Consider the following 12,787-nt stretch of genomic DNA (forward strand, 5'->3'; position numbering starts at 1 on the left):
GCACACTCCCTGGCATTCGTCCTCAGCTGACACTCTGACAGACCTGCTGTAAGCTTCACCGCATGGACTTGGAGTCCAACCTGATGTGGTGACACAAATACATTAACACACACACACATACACACAAATACACACTTGGGGAGGCAAAACACACCTGCAGACTTTTTTTCTTTTCCTTGTTTGTTTTTTTGTGGATCATGACGGATACTGCAGCCGAGGAAGACAAGGACCCTGACATCGAGCTGTTTGTTAAGGTGGGGTGTTATGTGTGTGTGTGTGTGTGTGTATTTGTGTGTGTGTGTGCATCACATTCTGCCATTTATGAAAATTAGATTCCTCTCTCAGCCTGATACACAAACACACACACACACACACACACACACTCACACACACACAAACACACACTTTAATATCTAATTTATATTTAGGGTGTGTGTGTTTTAGGGGGGGTGGCTCCTTTAAGTGGGTGCATGCTGTGTTTTTGTTGTTGCGTGCTGATTTTCCGTGTGTGAACCTGACACCCACGTGCAAAGACAATCACTCTCTATCTCTCTCTCTGAATTATTACTGGCCTCCTTTTTCTACTGAGAGCTTTAAACACTCTGCGACTGTGCTGTACAGTATGTATGCGGTGTTATGCACATATGTATTTATACATAGCTTTTTTTCTTTCCCGACATTTTGAACATTTTGATCTCTTACAGCCAGGACGTATTGGACCAGCTGCGTCAGTCGCTGTGCACTCCACATGTCAAGTTCATGAAGGTTAAAAGGAACAGTTTGACTTTTTTTTTTTTTTAAAACATCACCTGTAAGTCTTGGATGACAGGATCAGCACCAAGTTGTGTCAACCTCAAGAGACCCTCAAATACATAGATTGGTGCTTCCGCCTGCTCCCTGCACTTTTATTGATCACAAAAAGTAAAATTAATTCTATTTTGGCTTTAATTTTTAAAGATTTATTTAAGTCACCAGTACAACTTCACATAAAGATATGATGAGATAAGGATAAAATGCTATTATCGTCTTACCTCATTGTGTGGTTTTTTTTTTTTGTAGGTTATTATTGGAATTAAATTTCATAGTTTTTAAGTGCGAGCAAACCGACACTTGTCGCTCAATCAAATCTGTGCTAACACAAATTCAATCACAGTTACAACAATGAGAATTAAAAAAAAAAAAAAGATTACAGTGGAAAAAAGTTGCCATTTGGTAAAATGATCACATGACCCAAGAGGTGGTCCAGACCCCAGATTGAGAATCCAGGGAGCGATGTGGTGGAAATCCAGTTTTTATACTTACAAGCTAGATGAAGGAGAGTGGATGTGCATCTGGAGGGAACCGGAACCCCCCCCCCCCCCCCCCCAGTCTTATGCTAAGCTAAGTTAGCTGGCATCTGACTATAGCTTCATATTACACTCGAACTGAACAAAAATATGAATGAAAGCTAACTTAAAGCCATGGTGCAGAACTTTGACATTAATCAGCATCTCTCACATTTTAAGCCCTTGTGAGTTCTAACAGTACCCATAATCTTGATTGCTGCTTCTACCAGTTAACCCCCTACTAAACTGACTCAATAATTTAACCATGCAACACTCCTAAACTTCTCAGTTGTTATCAGACCAAAGGGATCAAAGTCTTATTTTGACATAAGTCAGGTTATGGGCTTCCATTTAAATTCAGCCACTGGTTTACAGCCACTGGAGTCGACCAAAACTCCTGCCAGCATCAAGGTGCCAAACTGCTACAACTGCCGTTTAAGACCGTCTCATTGTTGTATTATTTACTGAGGAAACTTGCCAGATGGACATCTTGAAAATATCCCTCTCCCCGTCGACTTGTCACATCTGTGACGTCGTAATGTTTCAAATCTGGAGGATTTGTGACAGTTCACGCCCCCCCCCCCCCCATCCCACAGAAGACCTGTGGAGTGATCATACCTGTTAGTCTGCATCTTGATCATCTGACACCTGTGCAAAAGATGGATTATTTTGGCAAAGAATAATCTCTGACAGTGAGAAGACAAATGCTATGACAGAGGACTTTATGATGACACACATCGCTACAGTGTAGGAACTGACGGTCCGAATGAGCAGTGAGGCGGCTAATGGAAGCAGCGTGGATTATTCATGTTGGTGTCACATGACAGTGTCCTGTTGCAGCTTTTCATGCACACACACACACACACACACACACACACACACACACACACACACACACACACACACACACACACACACACCACCAGATGTCCCAGATGTCCTGATTCTTCGTGCTCTATCTGCAGGTGTTTCAGGTGTGTCTGGTATCAGAGTGTGTTTGTGTGTGTTTTTAAATGCGTGTGTGTATATATCCAGAATATTAGTATCTGAAGGCTATGAAACATCTAGTTCAGACCACAGACTGTACAGAAGATCCGTACAGTCGTCTTGAGTAGCTAAAAGCCACATTCTTTCTAATGACCTGCAGGTGGCGACTCCAGAGGTTGCAAAGATAGCACAGAAATCGAAACATTTGTTTGAGGGGGCATCCTGGGGACATGTTGTCATGTTCTCTAAAGGTCCCTAAAAATGGCATCCTGACTCTTTACAGGCTGGTCTAAAACATCCTCTTTTGGTTCTGAATGTTCCCATTTGTAGGCAGAAGCATGCTCATCGTTGGCCACATTGCAAACATCCGAAGGACTTTTCGCAAGAAAATTTGTAATCGTGAAAAACATTTTGAGAATTTCCCTGCTGGTGAGAAGGAGACCACCTGTTAATGTCCCCATGATTCTTGTAAAGGTAGTGGGGATGTTCTTTGATGGGGTAACAAGGTCATAAGTATGGTTCTGGGAATGTTTGGGGAACATTACTAGCTTCTACATGTCAGGGTGCGTTACAGGAACCTTCAAGAAACAAATTGGTTCCGCTGAAGACCTTCAAGTTCACAGAGGGTCATGAATATTTCCATTTGATTGACCATTCTGTGTGTGTGTGTGTGTGTGTGTGTGTGTGTGTGTGTGTGTGTGTGTGTGTGTGTGTGTGTGTGTGCGCGCGCGCACAGGCTGGCAGTGATGGAGAGAGCATTGGAAACTGTCCGTTCTCACACCGTCTCTTCATGGTCCTCTGGCTGAAAGGTGTAGTCTTCAATGTCACCACTGTTGACCTCAAAAGGTACCATTACAGTTGTACTACAGTATCACAATGTTAATTTACAGTAAAACACGGTGGACGTATGAGCTTTTTCAGCCAATATGTCACATTTATAACTTTGAGGACCAGTTATTTACAAATGAGCACTTTATATTAGCATTAGCAGCCATTATTGCATAACTTTATTAATGGAACACATGGAGGAGGTTATAAACGGTTCTCCCTCTGATTAGGAAACCTGCTGATCTTCACAATCTGGCTCCAGGAACGCACCCTCCCTTCCTGACATTCCAGGGGGAGGTCCTGACTGATGTCAACAAAATAGAGGAGTATCTGGAGGCAATGCTGGCTCCACCAAAGTAGGCCTCATACACACTAACACCCTAGAATAACAATGCAAGGGCAGGCAATGTCCTAACTAATGCCGTCCTTTTCTTAAGGTATCCTAAACTTGCAGCGAAGAACTGTGAATCCAACACAGCAGGAAATGACATATTCGCCAAGTTCTCTGCTTACGTCAAAAACACCAGCCCAGATAAAAATCGAGGTCAGCATCTCTGCAATCATTTCAGGCTAAACTTGCTTAGCAGTCTCAGTAACCTTATGACCTGTGTGTGCAGCTTTAGAACTGAGTCTAAATAAGGCTCTTGCCAAGCTGGATGAGTACCTGATGAATCCACTTCCTGACGAGGTTCAGCCATTCCATGTTGGCACAGAACAATCCAACCGAAAATTCCTGGATGGGGATGAACTGACGCTGGCTGACTGCAACCTTCTGCCAAAACTTCATGTTGTCAAGGTAACCGTTACTCAACTGATGTTTCAGGAGTTAGGCCTTGATAGTACTGTAGTTCCATACTAACTTGCTTTCTCTAGGTGGTTGCGAAGAAGTACCGCAAGTACGACATCCCATCTGACTTCAGAGGAGTGTGCCGTTACCTTGACAACGCCTACAGCCGAGATGAGTTCATCAACACGTGCGCAGCTGACGTGGAAATCGAGCTAGCCTATAAGGACGTAGCGAAAAGGCTAGAAAAGTGAATCATAGCGTCCTGAAACATGACTGTAGCTTTAGTCCTGTGATTCTAATATGCTGATGACAAAAACTTGATTCTTTTTTAACACACTTGGGTATCGTATGACGCTTCTGAAATAACACTCATTAAATAGTTTGTCTGTGGTGTAATTTCTCCTCAAAAACATGATTTTTATTTATTAAGATATGAAATCTTAAGTTTTCTCTTGATTGTTTGTGACAAATGTCCCCCAGATGGTCCAGCTATAGCTTAGCATTCCTTACCCCACACAGTTCAGTTAAATCTGGGTGCACTTTAGAGGGTAATCAGGCCAATATGGGGTCCGACTTGCACCTTTCAACAATCGTAGTGGCGTTCTCAATCTGCCCAAATCGTGTGATTTAGATTGCGATTGAGTCCTGAAATCCAGAAATGACCTTACGCTCATTTTTTGCTGATAAAATCAACAGAGGCTACCTTGTTGCTAAGATGCTACATCCTATCTGCAAGCAACTGTTTTAAAAAAAAAAAATCAAAACAATTTTCGAGCGATTACGCATCTGTTGCTGTTAGCCGCACTTACTGTGCTGATAAGGAAAAAAAAAAAGAAAGTTAAATATTGTTGTGATTAACCAAAAAAAACAAACAAACAAAAAAGAGAGATTAACTGAAGAATGGCAGTGCCCAAATTCATTCGTAGCGTCACTTTCGTAGCATATCTTGGTGGTAAACAGAAGGGCCATTCCAGGCTGGTAAATGGTCGGTTAGAGATGTCAATGTTAAGCGGAGAAAAAGCAATCATTTAGTGAGAATCAATTTCTCTTGCTATTTACTGATGTATTACCCCCCCCCCCCCCCCCAGCAGTTAATAAACTCTAATTGCTACCTGCCATTATTTTCTTCTGCAGTTTTAACAGCAATAATGGGATGGGTCTCTTTGTTCTGTGCGTTTATGCCTGATGTTTTATCAGATTGCTCAGTGGAATCAATAGACAGTTTTGTGGGAAAACACTGTTTGGAACATGTTTGAGCCAAAGTAATTTGCTTTTCATTGGGGCGGTGTCAGCCTCGTAGACTTCATTGACTCGCTGTCTCCGTCCTCGTTTCCTAATGGGGTAATGAATGTTTTGTTTTGACCAGTGAGATTTGGAGTGTGTTCATCTGCTTGAACTGCGTAATAACCATAGATTTACTTTCTCTCGTGGAAAGTAGTGTCACCTTACAGCTCATTCTGGAGTGTCACAGCATGCTCTTGTCTGTTTTTTTTGTGTTTTTTTTTAAGATTAAAACACTGCCCTTCATTCAATAAATCAGCGTGTGAAGAGTGATGCGATGTCCTTTAAATCAAGGGTGCCTTAGTGGGAATCAAGCTTTCCTCTGCCTTCAATTCTTTGTCTGTGCAGTAATATTTGAATTTCATATGAGTGTTAATTAATCATGTCATCTGTTGCTGCCCCATCGCTGTGTGATACTGTCTGTAAATGATCATAACTCAGCTATACACATATTCTTTTTCTGATGATTAGAACCATAAACACACTGTGTATATGTCGCCTATTTGAATAATAAATCTATTTTCTCAGAGAGCGAGCTCGTGAGTTGTGGTTTTTCACCAGAAAATACTTTGGTCTACATCTATTTTGTTACACTAAATTCATGAATCGACAATGTCAATGTTTCCCTGTTTTACTTCCTCATGGATCTTTCCTGTGGTGGATTTTACTCCTCTCTGTTAATTGTTAACTGCTCTCACCGCTGAAAAAAAACCAAAAACCCCAAAAAACCTTCGAGTAAATCCCCGCAATAACTGGCAGCTGAGTCAAAGAATGCACAGCCCAGAAAGGACCGTCAAAACACAACCAATAACTTCCTAAACTACTCAACGATACTTTAATTTCTACCAATTTAACGAGCAAAACCAAATATGTCCTCTAGTCTGGAACTGCGTTGGGTTTGAGTCTCTGAAAACACAAAAGGACAAAGAGTCTGTGTCTGAGGTCCTATAACGAAGGTCCGCCAGCAGGTGGCAGTAAACACAAAGCTTTCACTGCAGGAACAAGCACTTAGGGGTCGTCTGGTTTGATGTCTTCACTTATCTGTTTAACCGCCTGCATAAAATGAAACGTGATAGAATTTCTTTCTCTATGACTCTCATTTATATAATTTTTTAGAGGGATTGAAGTCCAAAGTAAGAATGAAGGTAGTGTCGCTGGTGTAACACAGGGTGTGAGCAGGCTAACAGCAGACTTACAAACGGTTACACATGTCGCGGTTGTTCACTGCCTTTGCCGAAAAGAAAAAAAAATACTATTGTCTCTACCTTTGAGTAATTCTACAGAACCAAAACAGTACATACCGATGTTAAACGCTGTTTATTTTGGAATATTTATTGCTTAATCTGTTAATATGGACATTTTTTTAAATTAAATCAATAATTCTAATAATGAAAGTAGTGCATGTTTCAAGGTATTTTTCATGTTATGCAAACCTTCCTATGTTATAGCCAACATTTAGATATGACATAATAAAAGTTGGGAGTAACGGTGACTACATCTCTTGTCATAACGTGAAAATTTATTTTTGGAAGAGGAAAAGCAACTTGTTATCAAGCAAAGTCACATTAACGCGATACTGAACAATTATTCGTTTCCAACCATTTTTTTTTCGTTTTTTTAAAATTCAAAGCTAATTTTTGCTGCCAAGTTTTTTTTAAGCCACTTATGAAGACAGGTTTATGACATATTTGACGAATGTTTTCATCCCCTCTCTCTCTCTCCTTTTTTTTTTGACTCGATATGTGCTCAAACCCCAACATTATGTCATTCTGCGTTTCTTGGGGTGGGTGTGAACATGTAGACGGTCCCTAAAATGTCATTCGCTCTCTGCAAGTGGGCAGAGCAAACACCGAAGCTCGTGCGCTGTAGCAGCCCGAAACCCAACCGTTGCAGTCAGTACATGTGAAAGACGTTTCCGCTCGCCCTCCGCCTGGATTTTTAGTCTTATTACCACGTTATTACACCGTCTTTGACAGCCTACGGTAGCAGCCGAAAGGGTAAGACATCATTTGCCACACTAGCCGCTCCTGAGCGGGTTTTCTGCCCCATTGTTGGGGGACTATACTGGGGGAGAGTCGCAGTGTTTGTGTGCTGGCGAGTAGGCGACTTGTCATTGCGGGGCTCTGCTTGTATTGTTGTGAAGTGTGTGTCGGTCTACCGAGCCAGCTAACCCTTAAAAACAAAGCCATTGTATCCTAATAGCAGGTATGCTAGGCGCCTTAGCCAACAGCCAACCCCACCGGGTAAGTTAATAGAGCCGTATAGCTAACGCTAGCTGATTTTTACAGCCACTTAGGGACTCAGGATAGCCGCAGCGAGCCGGGGGTCCCATTGTTATTACACAGCAGGTGTGTTAGCTAGCCTCCTCACACACGCGCACAGGTGGACTTACCTGCAGGTCGGAAATCATCCTGAAGAGGTAGTTCAGATAGCATCAACTTCAAGTCATTCCCTGGTTCTCTGTGTTACTATTTAAGCTAGTTTTTAAAAAAAAAAATTATTCATGCTATTTGGTCTTTATTATAATGTTACACAAGAAAACGCTGCTACGTTATCGTGACATTCTGTATAATTCAGTTACATATTTCTATGATTCAGCTATTTAATTTGTTACCAGGTTATTACAGAAGAGGAAACACCTGAAAATTCAGTTATACATTTCTATGATTCAGCTCTATATTATACAATTCAGCTATGTTATATTCTTATGTTATTACACAAGGAACTACATCTCCACTGTTGTGGTCATCTCCTTCCCTGACAGTTGCATTTATCTGTATTTTACATTTGTAAGACAATAATGGCATTACATCTTGTTGTTATAATGCAACATATTTGCTATTTCAGTTCCCAGACACGAGGTCGTGTTTTGGAGACAGTTGTTCGTGTTAATTTATGCCCCATAGGCCTACACTGTCTTCCTTTCAATTCCTTAAAAGGCCAAGTTGTGTATTTTTGGCCACCATTGAAAATATGAGTGCTTGGAGCCAGTGTCTACAATAAGGCATGTAATCAAGTATTTAGAATTGTGTGTCAAGATTGTCAAATGCTTCACAATTGATTTGAGGGAAATTAGAGGTGTGATTTTTTTGTGTATTATGCCTCTCTGGCTCTCCAATCCTGTATCAGATGTGATTATTGTGATTTGATGTTTCTACCCCAGAACGCATTTCTGTACCAGGACAACAAAGTATCTGATTCAATGTGACCCTGCAAAACATCCCTCCTCCCTGCTTAGTCGGCTGAGTGTAGTGACCATCCAGAGGTGAGCCACCCGACTGCCCCTGGCTTTATAAAGAGCTCTTTCAGCTGCCTTTTTTTGCCGAAGCCCATGGGATTATAAATCCTGGGGAAAAGGAGCTTTGCCTCGGTGGCATGCCTCACTGGCGAGAAATCTTTAGAGGGTGTGTGTTGGGGTGGGCTCTGGATGAGGATTGAAGATGGAGGGACGGGGAAGAGCTGTGCTGTGGTGATGGATGCCATGCAGGGAAGTGGAACACTTGGCCTTTGGGTGATTAAAAAGGCTCGCGGTCTCCCTTTTTTTATGTTTTCCAGTCAGAAACACACCTGTCTTCCCTTATTTGCGTAGTCGATTTCTGAAACTGCTGCATCTTCAAAGTCAGTGAACTGTTAAATTTAATTCCATGATATTACGAAGACGGTTTCATAAAATATAACGTCAGATTGAGATATTAAATCAGCTTTTTGGGCGGAGATAGAATTCGTCATGAGTGTTGCCCTTTCGCCAGAGACCCCCGCTCCAGTCTGTAGAAGCTCTCTCCTGTCGCACATTTGCTCGTGCATGTGGAGCGGACATTCAGAAACACTCTTCAATTTCAGATGAATCATAAAGCATTAATGATGACAAGAAGATTACCTGTCAACCCTGAATATTACAATTAACCTCAGGCTATTTAAGGACATGTAACCCACACTGGCTGTCAGTAAAATAATTGACATCCGTGTTATAAAGACTGTTTTATTTTTTTGTTTTTTTACTGAAGTCTTTAATGTGGTCTGACTTTGCCAGATTAAAAAAATTCTGTGCCCAGAGATGTTTTGCTTCAAGGATAAAAAGTACCACTCCTCACATCTTTGAAGGGGGTTTTAGAGGATTTAGAATGAAGACCAGAATTAAGGTTATATTTGGAAAATTGTTCTGAGTTGGAGTGGAAAGAGTTTTGGTTGAGTTAAGGGCAGTGGAAACACCACAGGGCATTCACCCTGATATGTGTATATTTATCTACATCGATGATTAATCATTTGGTGTTTTTTTTTTCTTCTAATATTTGAGAACATTCCCCAAAATCAGCCAATATTTGAGATCCAGTTTGCAGCATTGTCGTGTGTTACCTAACAGTCCACAGAATCAACGTTAAGCTGTGTTAGTCGATCAAAGTCTTTTCGGCCTGTATCAAACGTAGTATTGTGTCAAGAGCAGTGCTGGAAATTTTGTATGCAGTATTGCAATAAAATCAACAAATGATATTGTGGTTTTGAGCCTGAACGTAGCAGTCAGAGGGTTTGCTCTGCAGTCATTATTATATGGTGATATTTCACAACAGAAACCAGGGTATTCAAATATGATAGCACCACAGAGAAAAGGCAGTATTGACTTTGTGAGTTAAAAGTACATCTGAGGAACTTACAGTGAAGTCATTGTTGCAGTTCCTCAATATAGACTGTATGATGAGCTGTTCAAGCTTGTCAGGATCATCTACAGTCATATCAGTTCCTTCACTGCTGCATTACTCAAAATTTTCTTACAAATATCAAGTAAAGGTTGCTGTGTTCTGTCCAAATTCTTCTCCATGCACCAAAAATCACAAAAAGCATGGCAGTAACAGACGCAGCAATAAAAAAAAAAAAACAACTCATCGAAAGCCCAATATTAAAAGAGGATTTGGTCACCTCCTACTTGGCTTCTGTTTCCGTGACAATAGTGTGAAATTCAGCATGTTTTCTTTCTCCGGGATTGAGAAGTGCTGAGGCGATTGCTTTTGTGAGGACAGCCCAGAATTTGCAGATTCTCACCAGTGTGAGGGGAAAAAAAAAACGCTGCTAGTATTCACATGCAATCTGGCTGTTAGAGATGTACAAGACTGGCCTCTATCACAGCAACTGGTTTTCTAATGAAGCCGTGCTGGAACAAGGAACTGGATCTCGTACACTTGGGTTGAATTCTGGTTCAGTGAGTCCTATTCATGAGTTGAAACTAGTTTTATTTTATGCAAAACACCTGAACAGGTTCTACTTAGAACACAAGTCTGGTTTCTATCAGGGGTATCTCTCTGTTTCTTCTTTGTTATTTGGGAAGCTTTGGGCTGCATTCACCACCATCCGTCCTGTCTGAACATTTTCTCAACATCCCAATTGGACAAGCGATTGAATTTTTCAGTTTCTAAGACTGAAGCTAAAAAACCCTGCAAAGGTCCAGTTTGTCCCCATCAAACTTCCCAGGGCACAGGAGCCTTGTTATCTGTTCCGCCGGCTCAGTTTGTGCTGTATTGGTTAGCTGTTTATTCAAAATTTGCCATGTAGGGTACTCAGTGTTTTCCTGCTGTTTAATTGTCAGTATTCTCCATCGATACTTGCATATAGGATACTGAGAGTTTTAATGACAGGCTCATTGCTACACATTTTAATGATTTATTTTAACCCATAATGGAAAAAAAAACAACAACTCACAAGTAGCTGCTGCCTCCTTGATGTTATCTTCTGATCTCCTTGACTGACTGTGTATCTTTACATCATCATTGGCTGTTTACAGTGAAGGGAAACTGCGTCAGAGCCCATCTTTGACGTCATATTAAAACAGACCTTTTAACTTCCTGTACATGGCTTCTGGGAAACTAGTTCTCACTATCTGTTTATGTGCCAGATTGACGCCAGTAAGGTGGTGAAGCTGCAGCAGGGCCTGTTTCTCTTGAGGAGCTAATGAATAATGAAGAGGCAGGGCATATGTGAAAAAGTCCATTAAGATGCAGAGTCACACCGGTCTCCATGGTTGCAGTACCGTATTATCAGTATCATGTCTCCTTTAACCAGGCAACAGGCGAACTCGCACTCCACTGACTGCTACTCTGCCAACCAGTCTGGAGCGGGTGAGCATCAGCTAGACGGAGGAATTCCACTTTTTCAAATACTTCATATTATAACTTAGGTTATTACAGCAACAATTAGGCAGGAGAGCATCTTTAAATTTATGAGAAACTTGGGGGAAGTTTAAATGTTGTATGAGGCAGTGAGTAGAGAACAGTTTTGGTCAGTTTGAGGTATTTTTCTGCAAAAATTGCCTAAGTTCACATGTTCAGTTCCTCAAATGATGGTTCCTGTTTGATTTCATGCTGGAACAGTGGGTGCTGGCACATTCATTCATTATTTTTTTTGGCTTATGCTAACAGTAAGTAAACAATAGAACCATATCCATCTAAAACAGAGACTTTGATAGTTTTTAAAGAATCTAGTTTTAATAAATAATCAAATTTATTTGCAAAAGGCCAAAATTAATATTTCCAGAGATGGCCATCATGAAGTTACCTGACTGGGAGATGTCAAACTGCATGACCATCTGTTTATAGTCAGGACAAAAACGGACACTTATTCATAGCCGATCAATAATTGATAGCTGCGGCTTCATTTAGAGAACATTTCACTACTTTGTGTGGTTATGAAACAAGCTCTTAGAAGCTCTCAGTTCAGTGGAACTTGTTCCCCTTCATACCTGGAGTAATGCACTGGAAGAAATCCAGAACCTCCCTCGTCCCACTTCACCTTTATTGAGTAGCCCCTAAAATACACTTGAGGGAGTTATTTTCAGCTCCAATCACAGACCCGAAGTAAATGGAGTCCTTCCATCACTCAGCCATCTGGCCTGGTCTTAACAATTCTGCATTTGAGGGAACAATCTGATTAGGACTCCACTGCAAAGACGTTAAAGCCCAACATGATTGTTTTGACAATGATGTGATATTGTTGTTGTCTCTAAATCCCTCTGACGTTGCCATAAACTAGTAGCATCTGCATGCAAAGGGAAGATAAACCAAGGGTGCATGACTGCTGCGAGCGATCAAGACTAGCTATTGCTTCAGCCGGGAAAAACGCTGATCCATCATCTCTGCTGTGCTTGAGTATAAAATTCATAAAAGCAACAAATAAAACATACAGTACACTTGTTCTATTTTCAACAGCAATTCAGCGTGAAAGCTGTGAAACAACACTGAAGGCAAATCTGTGTTTCAGAAAAGAAATTAGGACGTCACTCTGAGGTGTAAAACTGTATCATGGTGTTAAATGCGATTCTTGCTTCTGTATAGCATTACCTATAGTTGAGGAACCCATGATCCGTATGATTTTATCTGTTTATATTTTGATGTCAATACTCAGGGTTGGAATATTGATACAGTATTGTGAGGGAATAGAAAGTGCATTAAATTTCCCAGCCCTGATTAGGTGCTACATCCCCTCCTCTTTGTGTGTTTTCACCAAAGTGTGCTCAATACTAAACTGAATGCTGTTTTCAAGCACAAATTGCAGGTGGGTAACAGGAGGAAAATCTCCTTGGAGCATTTTTGGGAAG

At 41.0% G+C, this 12,787-nt stretch overlaps 2 protein-coding genes across 3 annotated transcripts in view; both read left to right on the forward strand.

Annotated features, from left to right (window-relative positions):
* clic5a (CLIC family member 5a) overlaps nt 1-5,675 on the forward strand; it is an 8,295-nt gene extending 2,620 nt beyond the window's left edge. Inside the window, exons 1-6 of one of the 2 annotated variants that reach the window (XM_086204454.1) lie at nt 198-254; nt 3,049-3,158; nt 3,371-3,496; nt 3,578-3,684; nt 3,758-3,936; nt 4,014-5,675. In XM_086204454.1, the coding sequence (XP_086060580.1) occupies nt 198-254; nt 3,049-3,158; nt 3,371-3,496; nt 3,578-3,684; nt 3,758-3,936; nt 4,014-4,178 (744 nt within the window). In that variant the 3' untranslated portion in view covers nt 4,179-5,675. Of the gene's footprint in view, nt 1-197; nt 255-3,048; nt 3,159-3,370; nt 3,497-3,577; nt 3,685-3,757; nt 3,937-4,013 lie in introns of those variants that run through there. The other variant, XM_086204444.1, reaches the window with a different exon arrangement.
* A 1,372-nt stretch (nt 5,676-7,047) lies between these two features.
* The window catches only part of mgat5 (alpha-1,6-mannosylglycoprotein 6-beta-N-acetylglucosaminyltransferase), a 57,600-nt gene continuing 51,860 nt past the window's right edge, over nt 7,048-12,787 (forward strand). Inside the window, 1 exon segment of the mRNA XM_086198849.1 lies at nt 7,048-7,205. The gene's annotated coding sequence lies outside the window, so the exon portion shown is untranslated.

The sequence above is a fragment of the Aulostomus chinensis genome, chromosome 1 (assembly GCF_037954235.1).
Source record: "Aulostomus chinensis isolate RoL2024-O1b breed Wild chromosome 1, RoL_Achi_v1.0, whole genome shotgun sequence".
NCBI classification, from domain to species: Eukaryota; Metazoa; Chordata; class Actinopteri; order Syngnathiformes; family Aulostomidae; genus Aulostomus; species Aulostomus chinensis.